We start from the raw sequence: 19,243 nt of genomic DNA, 5'->3' as shown, positions 1-19,243 counted from the left end.
TATGTAAATAAATAGATGCAATGCAAGATATGAATATGAAGTTCAATGGATATTTATGTTGGTCCACTCAAAATATGAAGGAAGGCTAATGCCGTGATAAACTGCCATGTTTAATGCAGAAATTCTTCCCATCATTTTAATTATTTATTTACTAATATACTCATAATTATTAAATATTTTGTTGGAAATCAACAATAAATATGATAATAAAATATAAATTGATAAAAATAATATAAATTAATTTTATTATTATTATTATTATTATCATCTCTCTGAATTACTTATGATTTAGTCGTAGATATCCTTTGTTTTAAGATAGAGCTAGAATATTAAAGTCTATATAAACACTTCCCCTTGTAAGCCATTTTTTGACAGTTGGCAAATAAACTTATATATTTGACTACTTTTTAGTATTAATTCAGACCAATGATAAATTTTACTACTTTTTAATAAATTTTGATATTTTTATCATTAAAATAATAATTTAAAACGATAACGATTCACTTATTTTTTAAAAAACTTTATATTAAATTTCCCATGTGTTTCTTATAAAGATTATGGAAGTCAAGTCTTAGATAAATACATTGTTTGCACTAGTGGGTCTATATTCTAATAATTTATGCAGTTGCGTCTACAATTCATTATAAATATTAAACATGTTGTCATGATCTATTCACCAAGGGGAAGACTAATTAAGTTCATTAAAATATTGTATTTTATATATATATATATATATATATATATATATATATATATATATATATATATATATATATATATATATATATATATATATATATATATATATATATATATATATATATATATATATATATATATATATATATATATATATATATTAGTCCTTGATCAAACCAAACCATATTTGCAATCTTGTTCTGGTTGATAATTATATATATTCCTATAACCTTGGCTCTATCAATAATCATGGAGAACATTACAAAGGATGATGTATCCTCAAACAGCATCAATTCAGATCAGCCATACAGAACTTGGTACCACTTTCAGCCCCCAAAAAATTGGATGAATGGTAAAAGCACTCATATTCTATTTACTCTTTGAACATGTGTAATATGTCATTTATCTAACTCTTTTTCTGTATCATTTGACATGTTTTGTTGACCAAAATTCACTTCATCATGCAGATCCTAATGGTACGAATTAACCTTTATTTAGTTAAGAATCTCTCATATGTTACAAATTAATCTTAAGTTAACTAAGTCATAATTTTTGTGTGACAGGACCATTGTACTACAAAGGAGTTTACCATTTCTTCTACCAATATAACCCTGATGGAGCAACCTTTGGTAAAACAATGATATGGGCTCATTCTGTATCCAAAGATCTCATAAACTGGACTCATCTCAATGATGCTATAACTCCATCTTTTGCTGGTGACATCAACAGTTGCTTCTCAGGCTCAGCCACTATACTTCCAGGTGATATACCTGCTATGTTGTACACTGGAATCGACGAAAAAAGACATCAAGTTCAAAACTTAGCTATGCCAAAAGATCCAACTGACCCTTACTTAAGGGAATGGGAAAAACACCCTCAAAATCCCTTGATGACAGCACCTAGTGAAGTCGAAGAGCGTGAATTCCGAGACCCTTCAACTGCATGGAAAGGAAAAGATGGAAAATGGAGGGTGATAATTGGTGCTCAAAATGGTGATGAAGGAAAAGTTATTCTTGGCAAAAGTGATGATTTTGTTACTTGGACAGTTGATCCTAATCCTTTTCTTGCAACACAAGGTACTGGTGTTATTGAATGTCCAGATTTTTTTCCTGTGTATATCAATAGCGAAAATGGGGTTGATACATCTATGGAAAATTCGAGTGTTAGACATGTCTTGAAGATAAGCTATCAATGGACGCATATCGATTACTATTTAATTGGAAAATATGTATCTGATTCTGATCAGGATAAGTTTATTCCCGATGAAAAATATAGCGGAACATGGAATGACTTGAGGTTTGACTATGGTAAATTTTTTGCTTCAAAGTCATTTTTTGATTATGCTAAGAACAGGAGAATAATATGGGCATGGGTGGAAGAAACTGAGTCTAGACAAGATGATATTGAAAAAGGATGGGCTGGACTACAGGTATTCAATTTTAGTTGCATAATATTAAGAACTGCTATGCGACTGCAACTGCAATTTAAAACTTTGCGCTATCTTTTATATCACCGTCTAGATAATGGTTATGTGATTAATGTTTCTCTACAATGTAGGCAATTCCAAGGAAGTTTTGGCTTGATAAAAGTGGGAAGAGATTAATACAGTGGCCAATTGAAGAGGTAGAAAATCTAAGAGACAAACAAATCAGTATTGCAGGAAAGAAACTTGAGGGTGGATCAACTCTTGAAGTCTTAGGCATCACTGCATCACAGGTATGCAATTAAACTGATGCATTGTGTTTTCTCAGATTCTGTTAATACATTTATAGTGATTATTTTTGTATTGAACTTTTCGAGGTTGATGTGGAAGTCTTGTTTGAGCTACCTGATCTACACAGTGCTGAGTTACTAGATCCAAGTGAAGTTGATCCCAAAGTACTCTCTAGTGAAGATTATGCATCAAGAAAGGGCGTGATAGGGCCATTTGGTTTGCAAGCTTTAGCATCAAAAGACCTGACAGAGAAGACTACAATATCATTCAGAATATTTAGAGTCGTCGATCGATATATATGCTTAATGTGTAGTGATACGAGCAGGTGTTTTTTAACCTCCAAATTTATCATGCAATAAATATATTTCATCTCATAATGACATTGAATCTCTCATGTGAGCGAAATAGTTTTTCTCAGCCACAATTTTGATCTCGATCATTAGACAAAGATTAATCAGTTAAATCTTTATCAAATGATTGAGATCTTTAAAATTCGAGTATGCAATTGAGACTAGAGCTCATGCAACTTAAGTTGTGTACACTTTACAGGTCTTCATTGAGAGAGGGCCTTGGCAAAACAATATATGCAACTATATTTGACATTGATCCCAATCTCAAAACAATTTCACTTAGAAGCTTGGTATGTTTTTTTGTTATCATAACTTCATAAGTGTTGTTCATTTTTTCATCAAGTGCTTTCTAGTTTGATATATATGAGGTGTTAATGTATGCAGATTGATAGGTCCATTATTGAGAGTTTTGGAGATGGAGGGAAAGCTTGCATAACAAGTAGAGTTTATCCCTTGTTGGCTATAGATAAAGATGCTCATCTTTATGTATTCAATGATGGAAGCCAAAGTGTGGTTATCTCACAACTTAATGCTTGGAGCATGAAGAAGGCTGAATTTGGAGTGGAAAGCCTAATATAGCAACAATAACAAAAAAAGAATTTGGAAAACCATGCAACATTGTTTACTTAATTTGTATCTGGTGTGTGATTGAAATAATTTGTGATGTTATTATTTTTTTGGTCAAAGAAATAATTTTAGTGCGTCAATTTAAAAACTTCCATTGGTATATCATGGCTCTTAGTGTTGGAGCAAGTTATTTAAGATGATGTAATTTAATTGGGTATGAAAAATAACTTGTTAGAAAATTCAAGATTAAAAATGATCCGGCATTTTACAATGAGGCTTCTACTTCTATTCCTTGTGATAATGGTTTTGAGGCGTTAGAGGTTTTGAATGACCATCTAACAGCCTTAAGCAGCAACCTATGATTGTATCCTGGAACGTTCGAGGGCTAAATAAGATTGGCAAGTTCAGGGAGATTAGCTCCCGTCTCCTAGAGCTTAGGCCCATGATTTGCATCATTATTGAAACCCGGGTAAAGAATAACAAAGCTGCTAAGGTTAGAAATAAGCTAAACCTCCCTGGCAAATATGTGGATAACTATTCTAACCATAGTAATGGCAGAATCTGGATTGTTTGGAATGATGGGCTGATTGATCTTCGAGTAATTGATAGCAGCAGCCAACACCTCCACTGTGGAATCTATGATAAGGCAGGGCATTTTAGATTTTGGCTAACAACTGTGTATGCCCATAACCACCTCGACCAGAGAAGGAACTTATGGCATATCTTTGAAAACATTCGTAAGTCTCAACAGGGCCCTTGGTGTGCAATAGGAGACTATAACAATGTTCTTACTGCTCAAGATCGTATGGGTGGAAATCTGGTGGCTGAATAAGAATTTGAGGATCTCCATCAAATGATGAATACCACAGGTCTTAGTGAAATGGATAGCAAGGGGGATTTCTACACTTGGTTTAATAATTAGGCTGCTAATCCCATCTATTCTCGAATTGACAGGACTCTGGCTAACACTGAATGGTTGCAACAAAACTGTGATGCATCTCTCCATATCCTCCAGCCAAGTATTTCAGATCATGCTCTGCTCCATGTGTGTGTTCAAAAGCAACACCCCAAGGCTAGAATTTTCAGATTCAGTAATCACTTGACTGAATTAGAGGGCTATGATGATATTGTTCGTGACAGTTGGAACAAACCGGCCAGGGGGAGCCCAATGTCTAAACTGTGGCACAAGCTTCAGAGACTGCAAAAAGCACTGAGGTCCCTGCATAGGTCCAAAAATGACATTCAGCAAAATCTGGCAAAGTGCAAAAGTGATCTCTTAGCTGCTCAAACAAACCTTATGCTGAATAGAATGGACATGGTACTTATAGAAAATGTTAAATACCTAACCTCTGAGGTGATCAAATGGAGGAGCCTGGAGGATACTACCCTTAGACAAAGGTCCAAAATTGATTGGCTTCGAAATGGTGATGAAAATACTGCCTTTTTCCATGCATACATTAAGTCCAAACAGCAGGCTAGGAATATCACCATTCTGAAGAAAAAAGATGGGACTTTTGTCACCCTGCAAAGAGATATTGAGAGGGAGGTTCTTGAGTTCTATGGCAACCTTATGGGAGCTAATAGTCCTCACCTTCACCAAATTGATTTAGAGGCTATGAGGAAAGGAACTCAAGTTAATTGGGAGCAAAGAAAATACCTGCTGAATCCTATCACTATTCCAGAAATTGAGAAAGCTCTGAAAGGTATAGGAGATCAAAAAAGCCCAGGCATTGATGGCTATGGTGCCAAATTTTTTAAAAACAGTTGGCAAATTATCAAGAAGGATGTGATAGGGGCCATTAATGAGTTCTTTGAGAAAGGAGTACTTCTTCCCCAGTTCAATAAAACTGTGGTGACTCTTATCCCAAAGAGTCCAACTGCCTGTAGCATCAGAGACTATAGACCAATTGCAGGGTGTAGTACTTTCTACAAGATCATTGCCAGGATCCTTACTGAGAGATTGGGAAAGGTCTTGCAGAGTGTAATTAGCCAATGCCAAGCTGCCTTTGTACCTGGGCAGCATATCCATAATCATATCATGCTTGCTTATGAGCTTATTAAAGGGTATGGCAGAAAGCATGGAGTTCCTAGATGTATGCTGCAGCTGGATCTCCAAAAAGCCTACGACATGGTGGATTGGAAGGCTTTACAACTCATCATGTTAGAACTAGGTATCCCTGCCCAATTTGTTCAATGGATTATGCAAACTGTTACCACTGTGACTTATGTTTTTAATGTTAATGGTGATATGACACAGCCTATGGCAGCTTGTAGAGGCATCAGGCAAGGGGACCCCATTTCCCCCTTGCTTTTTGTTATAATGATGGAGTACATGTCCAGGCTTCTGAATAAGATGCAGCTGAACCAGAGATTTAAATACCATGCTAACTGTGAGAAAATGGGTTTGTCAAACCTCATATTTGTAGATGATGTTCTTTTATTCTGCAGGGGTGATCTGGAATCTGTCCACATGATGTTGAAAACTATGGAGTTCTTCTCCCATTCTACAGGATTGGTGATGAATCCTCAAAAATGTAAGATCTTCTACAGTGGTCTGAGTGACACACTTAGGGAAGCTTTAAAAGATCTAACATGGTTTGAAGAAGGTAAGCTCCCAGTAAAATACCTTGGTGTGCCCCTGGATTCAAAGAGATTAAATATTAAGTACTACCTCCCTCTAATTGATAAGATTGTTAGCAGAGTGAGGCATTGGATCTCTAAGTTGCTTAGCTATGCCGGCAGGATTCAATTGATTCAAAGCATTACCTTTGCTATCTCTCACTACTGGTTGCAATGTTTCCCTTTGCCAAAATATGTGATTGCAAAAATTGATTCCATTTGTCGAGGATTCCTTTGGACAGGTAAACATGAGAAGAGCAGGAAGAGCCCAGTGGCTTGGCAAACGGTTTGCACCCCTAAATGCAATGGTGGCTTGAATATTATCAATCTGTCCATTTGGAACCAGGTTACTCTATTCAAATGCTTATGGAACATTGTCAGAAATGCTAAAAACTTATGGATACTTTGGATTCATACGTATTACCTGAAGGGATCCCACCCTATGAATGCTGCACAAAGTAACTCCTGGTCCTGGATGTTCAAGGCTATTATGAACCAAAGAGAATGCCTTCCAAGTCTCCAGCCTCTATGGGTGAACATGATGAATAGCCATAAGTTCAGTATGAAGAGGGCCTATGATATGTTAATAGCTGACTTGCCAAAGGTTTCGTGGCATAGTTTGATGTATTCCAATCCTGCTAGGCCTCGAACTCAGATCATCACTTGGATGCTTTATCATGGCCGACTACCAACTAAAGATAGACTGTCGTTTTGGAATGATCAATGATGAAGTTTGCAGCCTATGCAAATCTGAACTTGAGACCTTGTCCCATTTATTCTTCCAATGCAAAGTTACTAATGCTATATGGAGCGAAATTCTGAGGTGGATAGACTGTGAGCATACCCCACAAGAATGGAGGACTGAACAAAATTGGATACTTACAAACACAAAAAAGAAAGGGTGGAAAGGGCGGCTGTTGAAGCTAGCATTTACTGAGGCAGTTTACGGCATCTGGCAATACCGTAACTCTGCTATTTTTAAGCCCCATGACAACAACGATATTGTTTCTAAGATCATAGATAGCATCATATATAGAGCATGGAATGATAGAATCCTTAAAGAGCATATAGCTAGATTTATGCTTTAAGTTAGTTTCTTTGTCCTTTTGATTTGTTGGACCATACTGGTCACATTGTAACCACCTGTTTTTGAATTAATAATAATTCCCTTTAATTCAAAAAAAAAAATGATCGGGCATTTGTCAATCGATCCTTTATGGTTGTTTGATAAATCAGTCGAATTCCTACAATTGCAATATATTTAATATCACCACGAGCTAACAAAATTGTTAAATTGTTATGACCAATTTTTTCTTCATGACTCTCTTTTTCAATCACAACCCTCTTATATTCTAGGTGATTTCGCAATTGAAAGAATTTACTTTACTATTAAATCTTGCGTGAGAATCAAATAATACCTTATTTATAGAAATATTATATGTTGAACAATAAGATTAAGATTAAGTGGAGATGTGAAAATTATGATTAGTACTCATTCATAATTAGAGTGGAAGGGGTAGTTCACCTAACTTTAAACCGTTGCGTTAAGAGTTAAAAAGAATTGGATGTTTAGGGTTTAAGTCATGACAAAAGTGTAAATATATATCAATAATTAACTACTAACGATTTGTCATTAAAAAAAAAAATACTCATTCACATCTTAGAACAAATTCAACTATTCGTCAATATAAAAAAAAAAAATATTAACAATAACTCTTAATGAATAATATTAGGTATCAATGACATAAATTAGGACAAACAAAATTACATAGTCCAAACAATTCTAGATAAATTCATCTAAAAGACTAAATCTAAAGAAATTTAACTACTCATTCGAAAAACTTTCATATGTAAATAATAATGTAAGACAAGCGAAAAACTCCAATAGTTTGAAAACATCCACTTTGGTCCCTAGTAATATTGTAGTTGTCTTTCTTAAGAAAAAGAATTTCCGAATCCTTGCAAAATTTCTCAAATTTTCTTTTAAAAATGAAAATCTTCCGTGCACAAGATCGCGCCATGATTGAGATGCATCACCTCGTGATTTGTCGCTAATTCCACTAGTTAGTATATGATTGGAAGTTGGACTGCGTTGCAGTCTAGTTGCATCACACCACGATTTAGAAGCATCACACTGTGATTTGTCACTTATTCTACTTGTCCGCGTTGATGTAAATAGAAATGTCACGAGAATGGAATTAAATTGTGATTCTTTTTAAACAAGAATTAGCTTAATAAAAATATAATCTCTCAAGAAATTCTTAAAAGAAAGGTTAGTTCAGATAATGAGTAATAATATAATAAATAAAACGAAAAAAGAGTTCAATAAAAATGATACACAAGATTTTTACTAGTTCACCAAAACAGCTATTATAATTCTTAAAGTCTATAAAATTTCTTTACTAACTCTTGAGGGAACTTTTCTTCTAAGTATCTTCATTTTTCACTATATATTCTCCTAGCCTAACCAAACTTACAATACTGATTCATCTAGATTCAGTAATCTTACAAGATAATGAACAAGTTTTATATTACTCGAAGATATACAAATTTGTAAGAGTGAAGATAATGAACAAGTTTTATATTACTTGAGAATATACAAATTTGTGAGAGTTTTATGTATATGATACAGATTGCCATTTTACATTACAGATTTGTTAGAGTTTTATGTATATGATTACATTACATAGGTTAGAAAGTAAAGTCATTGATATATGTATTTTTAATAGATTATGCATTTGTCTAAACAATTGATTATAAATATGGTGTGAACTATTCACCAAGTGGAAGACTAATTGAATGCATTATAATACTGCATATAAATCTTTGATCACACCAAACCATATTTGCAATCTATTTCTTGTTTTTTTTTTATAATTAAATTGGATTTAAAGAGCTCTAGGTGCTTAACCCAAATACAAAGAGAGAAAAAATCGGTCGGTGTAACACACACAAACCAACACAACAATAAAGAATCCGACCAACAATCACAAAAAAAAATCTCGGGTCTAAGAACAGGGCCGGCCCGATTAATTTAGAGGCCCTGTCCTAATTTAAAAAATAAAATTAAAAAAATATAAATTTATACAACTTTTTAAAAATAACGATATTGAAAACAAAATATAATTCTACACTTATTTTTTAAAAACTGGTGTAAAATAGTTTTTTAAAACACATTAGTATACATTAAAAAAGAACTAATATATATATATATATATATATATATATATATATATATATATATATATATATATATATATATATATATATATATATACATACATACATATATATATATATATGTGTGTTTTTTTTTTTTTACAAATTTAATCTAGTAGAAAAAATAATAATTATTCAATTTTTGTGTCAATTTAATATTAAAAAATAATTAAATTTTGTAATAATAATATAAAATAACATCGTTCTAAAAAATAGAATTTTGAAACATAATGTGTTATTATTAGTAAGAAATAATAAGTGTGTGACATTTGTTAATATAAAGATTTGGTTTTAAAGTTAGAAGTTATTTGATTAAAATGAAATATAAAAACAATATTAATTATTTACACATTCATATGATAGTATGAGTTATTAGACTACAAATAAAAGTTTAAACTTCATTCGTTATTAGCTAGCAGCAATGCATTTGTGGGTCAATAACACATACTTTACTTATAATTAATAATCCAGTTAAGAAATTTATTTAATAATTTACAATCTTCTTTAATTATTTTTTATTTGGAGGCCCTTAAGAATGTGGGGCCCTGTGTTGTAGCTCTGCTTGCACAGCCACAGAACCGGACCTGTCTAAGAACCACTCCTCCCGGAACCTATTAATAATATTCTCATAACCTTAACCTTAGCTCTATCAATCATCATAGAAAACATTACAAAGGATGCATCCTCAGTTAGCATCAATTCTGAACAGCCATACACACGTTTTGTAGACCAAAATTCAAAATCATTATCTTCATCGTTAACTATCTAAAATTCAAAATCATTATCTTCCTCGTTAACTATCTAGATTAATTAGAAGAAGAATGCAACTTAGTTGATAGTAATGCAGAGACATCATATATAATCTTACAGTTCAAACACATACATTTCACTTATTCACCGTTAATAAATAAAATTTTTGAGAATTGTTTTTATTTTAAATAAATAATTTTATATTTGTCAATTTGGCGATAAAAAACTTAATTTCCATTAAATAATCGATTTTCAATCCAAAATCGCTTTCTCTATGGGCTTAAACCATGACCAACCATAACATTATCTACTAAAATCAAACCATGAATTCTCTCTCCCTCCATAACACTCTCCACTTCCACTTCCACCACACCTTCATCTCTTCCAAACCCACCCCTTTCTTCCTCAAAACAAAACCCCCAACCCATACACAATGCTGCATCAACAACAACAACACCATCATCGACATCGACATGGTAAAAACCAAACAAGGAACCTACGTCCCAAAACAGAACAAAGTCGTTGTCCTCTGGGACCTCGACAACAAACCCCCACGCGGCCCACCTTACGACGCCGCACTCTCTCTCAAAACCCTCGCCCAACGCTTCGGCGAACTCACCGACATCTCCGCCTACGCCAACCGCCACGCCTTCATCCACCTCCCTCAATGGGTCCTCAACCAACGCCGCGAACGCAAAAGCCTCGACATCCTCGAACGCAAGGGAATCGTCAACCCCTCCGAGCCCTACCTATGCTCCGTCTGCGGCCGGAAGTGCAAAACCAACGTTGATCTCAAGAAACACTTCAAGCAGCTTCACCAGCGAGAGCGGCAGAAGAAGCTGAACCGTTTGAAGTCGTTGAAGGGGAAGAAGAGACAGAAGTATAAGGAGCGGTTTGTTAGTGGGGACCAGAAGTATAATGATGCGGTTAGGGAGATTGTTACGCCGAGAGTTGGGTATGGTCTTGCGGCGGAGTTGCGGCGGGCGGGGGTTTTTGTGAAGACTGTGGAGGATAAGCCTCAGGCGGCTGATTGGGCTTTGAAGAAGCAGATGATGCATTCTATGAGTAGAGGGATTGATTGGTTGTTTTTGGTTTCGGATGATTCGGATTTTAGTGAGATGTTGAGGAAGGCTAGAGAGGCGAATTTAGGGACGGTTGTTGTTGGGGATGTTGATAGGGCTTTGGGGAGACATGCGGATTTGTGGGTTCCGTGGAATGCGGTTGAGAATGGGGAGGTTTTGGATATGGATTTGGTGGCAAAGAGTAGAGATAGGAGAAGAAGAACGAATACTACATCGACATCGACAGTGGATGATTTTGGTGATGTTTTGTTTTTTCAAGAGGACGAGGAAATGGAAATGGGAGAGGACTTTAGGTTGGAGTATAGCGAAGACGAGGATTCAGATGAATACACAAGTGATGAAGAAGATGATGATGGGTTTTATATTTATTGATTCTTTTGTAAATGAAGTTAAGTTTGACACAAAATTGAGGTTTGAGAATCGATTACTATGCAAATTAAGGTTGAGAGATGTTAAATTGAGCAATGTTACACTCAGGCTTCAAATTGAAGGCATTTCTCTTGTTCGACACTGATGCGTTTGATTACATTTAATCACTTGCATGTTCGACACTGATGCGTTCGATTACATTTAGTCACTTGTAGATTTTCAAATTATTACTGATGATTACATGTAAGTGTCAGGGTCGTGTTTGATATCCGTGTAATGTTTGTTAGTGCTTCATATAAATTGAGGGATAGTGTTACAACTTACAATTTAATGTTGTTTGCTATATTTGACTTTTGAGGATTGAATAATTTTTTTTAAATTTATCTCGTGATGCTTGCAGTTTTCTTGACCATAGCCTGTATTGCTTGAGATTCAGGCTTGCCATGGTACATTTCTGCTTATTATTTGTTTAAATTTACATCTATTTTATGGATTAGATAGCAGTTTCGCTTAGCCATTGAAGTTTCAGATTTCAAGTGTCCCGTTACAGGGATATGCAGTGTACATGAAGTATTTAGTAGAGATGGTCAATGAAATTATATTGACGTAATTCTATTTTTAGTTCTAGTTTGATTTTGGTTCTTGTATTTTAAATAATTGATTCATGAATACTTTTAGAAATGTAGATTAAAGTCGAAAAAATAATGATTAGAATTAGCTCGGAAGAAGTATTTTCTAACAAAGTACTCTTAATATGTAGAGCAGAGTAGCAGACTTGAAATGAAATATTCACCTAAGTATAACAATTAACAAGTATTTTTCTCTTGATCTTACATGCTACTTTAATATGAAGTCTGAGAATTGACAAGGGCGTAGCTTCCAAGATGGGAAGGGTTTTTAGATTATTGGAATCTGAGTTAGTATTTTGCTAGTTATGAATACTGAATTTCAAATTGGGAAGATGCTGAAATGGTATGAATAGTTATTCAGCTGTAGTACTGTCAAAGTTGCTGATGGCTAGTGATTAAGATCCCAAAGATTTTGGATTTATCTTTATTCATTTACACTTCTAGTTCTCGGCTCCCGATCTTTCCACAAAATGGAAGACTCGTTGAGCGAATTACTGCATGTATTAGTCCTTAAACAACCCGTCTCACTGCAATCTGGTTCATGGCGGCATTCCCAGAACCTTGGTGCTATTATCATGGAAAACATTACAAAAGGTGCATCCCCACTCAGCAGCAATTATAGTAAGAACAGGAATTTATCACAGTAAACATCAAATTCAAATTGTAGCTACGCCTGAGAATCTAGCAGACCTTTACTCAAGGGAATGGGAAAAACACCCTCAAATCAATATCATTGGAAAATCACCCTCAAATCAGTATCTAGCAGACCTTCACTGCACCTCAGGTATAACATGATATGAAACCTTAGGCTATCTTTTATTCCTTCCTAATATAACATGATCTAAATAATAGTTATTAGTTTCGATGATTGATTAGTATTTTCTCTGCAAAGTCGACAATTCCAAGGAATTTTTGGCTTGATAAAAGTGGGAAGCAACTAATGCAGTGGGCAATTGAAGAGTTAGAAGAACCACGTGACAATCAAATCAATATCATCGGAGAGACACTCCTAAGTAGATCAACTCTTGAAGTAAAAGGTATCAGTGCACCTCAGGTACATAATTAAACTAATGCATAAATTATTTGGTTTTCTCAGATTTTGTTGATAAATCTGTTACTTCAGGTACATAGTTAAACTAATTACTTTTTAATTTTAACTTTTCAAGGTTGGTGTGGAAATCTTGTTTGAGATAGATACCTGATCTACAAAGTGTTGAGTTGCTAGATTCAAGTGAAGATGATCCTCAAATACTTTGCAGTAAATCATATGTATCAAGAAAAGACATGATAGGGCCATTTGGTTTGTTTTAGGATCAGAAGATCAAACAGAGGGGACTTAGTATATCTCTACGCATATAGAATCGTTCATAGCAATAAATGCTTAATGATCAGTGGTCGGACCTGCTTATTTCTTACACATTATTTTGCAGTGCATTTCATTTTTCAATTACATTAAAATCTCTCGCTGAGGGATTCAAAGTCTCTACAGGGACGATATTACAATTTTAGAAGAAGACATGGACAAAAGAAAAGTGTAGAAATTATTTTGATAATGAGAATGTTGATCGTATAATCAGTGATAGAAATTGTAACTAACTTTTACATCTACAATAGTCGATCTCGACCGTTAGATAAAGATTGAACGACTTAAATCTCATCAAATAATCAAGATCCTTAAAATGCATGTTTTTTTACTGCAGAAATCAGAACTCATGAAATTAAGTTGTGGCCACTTTACAGGTCTAATCTCAAAACAATTTCACTTAGAAGCTTGGTATGTTTATTAGCCATAATAAGTGTTGTTCATTTTTGTTTTATCATAGTGTAAATGCTAATTTGATATATATCCATTAATATGCAGATTGATCGATCGATTATTGAGAGTTTTGGAGATGGAGAGCTTGCATAACAAGTAGAGTTTATCCATTATATGCTATGGAGAAAGATGCTCATCTTTATGTATTCAACAATGGAAAAGCAAAAGTGTGGTTATCTCTCAATTTAATGCTTGTGGAGCACGAAGAAAACCGAGTTTGGCCGTATGGAAAGCATAATATAGCTAAATAGAATCGCCGAGTTTAGCCATATGGAAAGCATAATATAACTAAATAAAATCTGGAAAAGCATACATTTATTTAGATAATTTGTATGTAATGTGTGGAGGAAATAATTTTTTTTTTTCTTTTCTCATTTTATAAAGAAATAATCTTATTTATGTCAATTTGTCAATTATTAGATTAATCAATTTCATCATCTTTTTTTTTTTTCTCATGTGTGGTTGTTGAACTTACTTTTTGCAGCAAGTTGGGGGAATCAGTTGAATATTTTACAAGACTTAAAGATGATTAATTAGACGACTAAAAGTTGATGTAAAGCTAACATTAGGATCTCCATTATTAAACTCATCTTTCACATGAGAGACTGATAAAATCAACTGTGAAATATTTGTTTAACCAGGAAGATCAAGATCGTTCCTTGTAAACAAATAAATTATAGGACAATATAATAGTGACAGCCTAGCTACACTTACTATAATAAGAACTATCTGTTACAGAAAGCAATACCATTTTTATAATCGTATACTATTTGATTACCTTTGAAGGTTTAATCAGTCTTTTGGATGCTGAAACAAATTTTGGATTATGTTATTTAAAAACAGAAAACTTAATAAAGTATATATATATCTAATTTCTGACTTATAAACTTTTTAATATAATTTCTATTTGGAATTATCCTATTGGTGTTACATAACTAAAATCTAATTGGTTCTATATTTGTCTTCACTCTCCAGGAATCATTGTTCCTATCTGGTATCTATCAAAGTAAAACCAAAAGCCATCTTGCTTTTGTTGACCTTGATGAAAAAATTTGCAGCAGCACTATTACTTATGATGATTTCTCTGCTTGTTTTTGTTATGATTTCTTTTCTGTTAAACAGTAGAAATGGAATTGAAGCATCAACAGATAGTAGTAATGATCATGTCAGGTTGAAGGTAACTGATGAACAACCTTACAGAACTTCTTATCACTTTCAGCCTCCAGAAAATTGGATGAACGGTATTATCTCGACCAACCTATGTCAAATTACTTTTAGTTAGAAATATTTTTTTGGGGAGCTTTTGTTATAAACCATTGATAGGGCTGATTGTTTTCTCTGTCAATTTTCATGTTTTTGTTGAAGAAAATTGATTGTAGATGTCTTCTTCATTCTGCAGATCCAAATGGTAAGCCAGTTTGTTTATTTGACTATCTGTTACTGTGTTATTTATCTACTTTCCTTTTGCATTTAAATCTTATAAGAATTTGGATAAAAAACTTAATTAAGCACTCATGTACTTTTCGTAGTTTGGTTTAGCAAGAAAACCGAACTGAACAGTTAACTGTTCATCCCAAACTATCTGGTATAAAGGTTTGGATCACTGGTTATGTTATGTGGTTCTGGACCGGAACTACCTTTACAAAAAACCGAATAGTTTTTTTTTAACCGATTCTTTGCGAACCAGATTGCACCAAACTGATATTATGACTCTTGGAAAAAATAACAAAAAATAGAACCGAATAGAATATTATGAATGTTTAAAAAATCGAAACGAAACTGTTAAACCGAACAAGCCACACTGAAAAAAACTGAACTGTAGCAAGTAGCTCACGAACAGGCTCGAACTTGTTCAATTCAGTTCGCGGATTCTCGGTTCGGTTATTTCAGTGCGGCTTGGTTTTTGGTTTTATTGAACAGTCCTACTTATGGAAAATAAAGTGATATAGTTTCTATATTCGTTATAAGCTACTTTCATCATTTGAAAAGGCGTGCATTCACTGTCACCGAACCGTAATTGTTGTGCCTCTGCATCTTGTCATCCTTTCTCTGCTTGTAATAGTGGTGGCCGGAAAATGACCGATTGTTGCTGGAACTGGCCAGGTTCGCCCAAAATCTTAGTACAACACACAATTCTACTTAAGATCTGGATCGTTGGGGTGATTGAGATCGTAAAACTTGAGATCTTGACAACCATGTTTATTCAAGCAATTAAGCATTCTTTCTTTATATATATCATGTTATCCAAATGGCTAGTGTTGATTTATAATTTACCTCTTTGCAGCTCCTATGTACTACAAAGGTGTTTATCACTTTTTCTACCAACATAACCCATATGCTGCAACATTTGGTGATAAGATTATATGGGCTCATTCAGTATCCTATGATCTCATCAATTGGATTCATCTCAATAATGCTCTTGAACCAAGTGAGCCTTATGACATCAACAGTTGTTGGTCAGGTTCAGCCACTATACTCCCAGGAGAAAAACCTGTTATTCTTTACACTGGAATCGATCACAATAAACATCAAGTTCAAAATTTAGCTATGCCAAAGAACTTATCAGACCCTTTCTTAAGAGAATGGCAAAAACACCCTCAAAATCCTTTGATCACTCCACCCAATGAGGTTGAAAAAGATGAATTCAGAGACCCTACAACTGCTTGGCATGGAAAAGACGGAAAATGGAGAGTAATCATAGGTGCTCAAAAGGGCGATGAAGGAAAAGTTATTCTTTACCAAAGTGAGGATTTTATTAATTGGACAAAGAATCCAAAACCTTTTTTTGCAACAGATAATACTCGAGTTATTGAATGTCCGGATTTTTTCCCCGTATATATCAATAGTACAAATGGGGTTGATACATCTGTGGAAAATTCAAGTGTTAGGCATGTTTTGAAGATAAGCTATCAAAGCAATCAACATGACTATTATTTTCTTGGTAAATATGTATCTGATAAGGAAAACTTTGTTTCCGATGAAAAATTTTCAGGAACTAGTAAAGATTTAAGGTTTGACTATGGTAAATTTTACGCTTCAAAGTCGTTTTTTGACTATGCTAAGAATAGGAGAATATTGTGGGGATGGGTGAATGAGTCTGACACTGCACAAGACGATATTGAGAAAGGATGGGCCGGTTTACAGGTAATTGTAAGGTTAAGTCAATGTAATCGCTCATATTATCAGTATTCGAAAATAACCCTTAGAACTGCAAAATGTTGATCAAGTTCATCAATCTGTTGAATGAGGAATCTTGTTTGGTAATGTAGGCGATTCCGAGGAAAGTTTGGCTTGATGAAAGTGGGAAGAGATTATTGCAGTGGCCAATTGAGGAGGTAGAAAATCTAAGAGACACAAAAATCAGTATTACAGGAAAGAAACTTGAGGGTGGATCAACTCTTGAAGTCTTAGGCATCACTGCGTCACAGGTTAGTAAATTGCTGCACCATATTTCGAAATCTTTGTTAATAAATTTTGTTTTATGAGAAAATACAACATCAATGATAAGTATGTTTTGCATTTTGAAATTTAAGGTTGATGTAGAAGTGTTGTTTGAGCTACCTGATCTAGAAAGTGGCGAGTCGTTAGAAGATTCAAGTGAAGTTGATCCTCAACTATTATGTAGCAAACAATATGCATCAAGAAATGGACAAATAGGGCCATTTGGTTTGTTAGCTTTAGCTTCAAAGGATCTCACAGAGCAAACTGCAGTGTCTTTCCAAATATATAAAACTCCAAATCGATATTTATGTCTGATGTGCAGTGATCAGAGCAGGTTATTACGAACATTCTCTAAACTTAATACTATAGCAAGTGATTTTGATTCTCTAAAACACGTAATTAGGAATCTCGATCATTTGATATTGATCAGACAGTTCGTATTTTAAACTGATCTTCGTCCAATCGTCGAGATCCCTTTAATACATGAGTGCATGCTTTCCTTGACTGCATGAAATCTGTGTCCGACAGCTCATGATATTAAGTTGTATATACTTTGCAGGTCTTCATTGCGGCAAGATCTTGATAAAACCACATATGGAACAATTTTCGACATAGATCCCAATCTCAAAGCGATTTCACTTAGAAGCTTGGTAAGATTATTAGATCATCATAATAAGTATTCATTTTTTTTGTATCATAATGTGTATACTAGTTTGATATGTACATGAGGATTTAATATGCAGATTGACAAGTCCATTATTGAGAGTTTTGGTGATGGAGGAAGAGCTATCATAACAAGTAGAGTTTATCCATTATTGGCTATAAAGAAAGATGCTCATCTTTATGTATTCAACAATGGAAGCCAAAGTGTGGTTATTTCAAAACTTAATGCTTGGAGCATGAAGCAAGCAGAGATAGGCCATGAGGGAAGTATAAGATGTGCTTAAGAAGGATGTGAAGATCTATGAAGCACAACCGCCTCTAGGAGTAGGCATATCGCGTTATCTGATACGCATCGGTGTCTGACACTTGTATAACACATGTATGACACGTGTCAAAAAGTCACACAAACGTTTTCAAATAAATGATTTTTTTTCTTTGTTTCGACCCTCTTTAAATTAGTGTTCGATATCCGTATGACACTCATACGACACATTATATTGAACCTGGTTATTCATATACATTTATACATTTTTTTTAACAAATTTCACATCTAAAATGGTTAATCATGTATTGAAGTATCTTATCAATGAGAATTAAATACTGTCTTATATGTTGTGGTATTGATATCTCATGTTTTTGACATGTTTGGATTGTGTTAGAGTTTTTGCTAGAGTAAGTGCTTCATAGCTGAAGATTAAAATTGCATTTATTTATTTTTGATGTGTTTTTGTAAAATAGGTTTTCTTTCTATTTTTGGATGAAATTTGACTTGCCAAGTGGCGTTATTAACCCACTATGTTATTTTAAAATGAAAACCACCCCACTATGATCATAAAAATGATAGTCAATTATTTACACACAAAAAATGATAGTCAATTAATTAAATATTTAAATATAGTCTTTGAACACTAAATATACCTAAATCTAAATCTAGGACCGAACCTTACAATTTACTAAAACTCATTCATAATATACTTGTTGTGTGAGGAAATGGAATCATTAGAAGATTCTTGTTAAGTTAGGTTGTAAGATTCTCTAATAGGACCCACCAATAATGTTAATCAATGTATTATGACATGCATGCCAGGTCTCATCTTAAATTAAATATTTGGAAAATGAAATGGCCACTCACTTAAAATTTCACACTTTTAATAATATGGCTATAGTTAATTTGTAGTGGTTGAATGTCGTCACCTTGCAATCTTTTCCAAACCTAAAGGAAAAAATAATTGGGTCCATCATCATAGGAAGTGGAGTTAGGACTTGGGACACTTTGTCCTTAATTATCATACTACTCATGCTTCACTCCTTTTTCTTAATTGGGA

The 19,243-nt window shown here is 33.9% G+C and overlaps 3 protein-coding genes across 5 annotated transcripts; all 3 read left to right on the top strand.

Annotated features, from left to right (window-relative positions):
• Nucleotides 1-879: 879 nt before the first annotated feature.
• On the top strand, nucleotides 880-3,750 carry LOC131600557 (beta-fructofuranosidase, insoluble isoenzyme CWINV1-like). 2 transcript variants are annotated; one of them, XM_058872703.1, is made up of 7 exons: nucleotides 880-1,051; nucleotides 1,167-1,175; nucleotides 1,263-2,128; nucleotides 2,257-2,415; nucleotides 2,500-2,738; nucleotides 2,963-3,053; nucleotides 3,148-3,750. In XM_058872703.1, exons 1-7 carry the CDS (start codon nucleotides 949-951, stop codon nucleotides 3,340-3,342), a joined length of 1,662 nt encoding a protein of 553 aa, XP_058728686.1. In that variant the 5' UTR covers nucleotides 880-948; the 3' UTR covers nucleotides 3,343-3,750. The 2 variants fall into 2 exon arrangements, with proteins under 2 accessions (XP_058728686.1, XP_058728687.1); XM_058872704.1 differs by lacking the exon at nucleotides 1,167-1,175.
• A 6,461-nt stretch (nucleotides 3,751-10,211) lies between these two features.
• Nucleotides 10,212-11,712, top strand: LOC131596395 (uncharacterized). Its single transcript, XM_058869033.1, has one exon. It carries the CDS (start codon nucleotides 10,242-10,244, stop codon nucleotides 11,370-11,372), a length of 1,131 nt encoding a protein of 376 aa, XP_058725016.1. The 5' UTR covers nucleotides 10,212-10,241; the 3' UTR covers nucleotides 11,373-11,712.
• A 3,015-nt stretch (nucleotides 11,713-14,727) lies between these two features.
• Nucleotides 14,728-18,454, top strand: LOC131596394 (beta-fructofuranosidase, insoluble isoenzyme CWINV3-like). 2 transcript variants are annotated; one of them, XM_058869032.1, is made up of 7 exons: nucleotides 14,728-15,055; nucleotides 15,180-15,222; nucleotides 16,099-16,958; nucleotides 17,084-17,242; nucleotides 17,348-17,589; nucleotides 17,815-17,905; nucleotides 17,999-18,454. In XM_058869032.1, exons 3-7 carry the CDS (start codon nucleotides 16,104-16,106, stop codon nucleotides 18,200-18,202), a joined length of 1,551 nt encoding a protein of 516 aa, XP_058725015.1. In that variant the 5' UTR covers nucleotides 14,728-15,055; nucleotides 15,180-15,222; nucleotides 16,099-16,103; the 3' UTR covers nucleotides 18,203-18,454. The 2 variants fall into 2 exon arrangements, with proteins under 2 accessions (XP_058725015.1, XP_058725014.1); XM_058869031.1 differs by having other exon boundaries at nucleotides 14,728-15,222.
• Nucleotides 18,455-19,243: the final 789 nt, after the last annotated feature.

Source organism: Vicia villosa, linkage group LG4, assembly GCF_029867415.1.
Source record: "Vicia villosa cultivar HV-30 ecotype Madison, WI linkage group LG4, Vvil1.0, whole genome shotgun sequence".
NCBI lineage: Eukaryota > Viridiplantae > Streptophyta > Magnoliopsida > Fabales > Fabaceae > Vicia > Vicia villosa.
The sequence above is the reverse complement of the archived record's forward strand: the minus strand, read 5'-3'. Positions and strand labels throughout refer to the sequence as shown.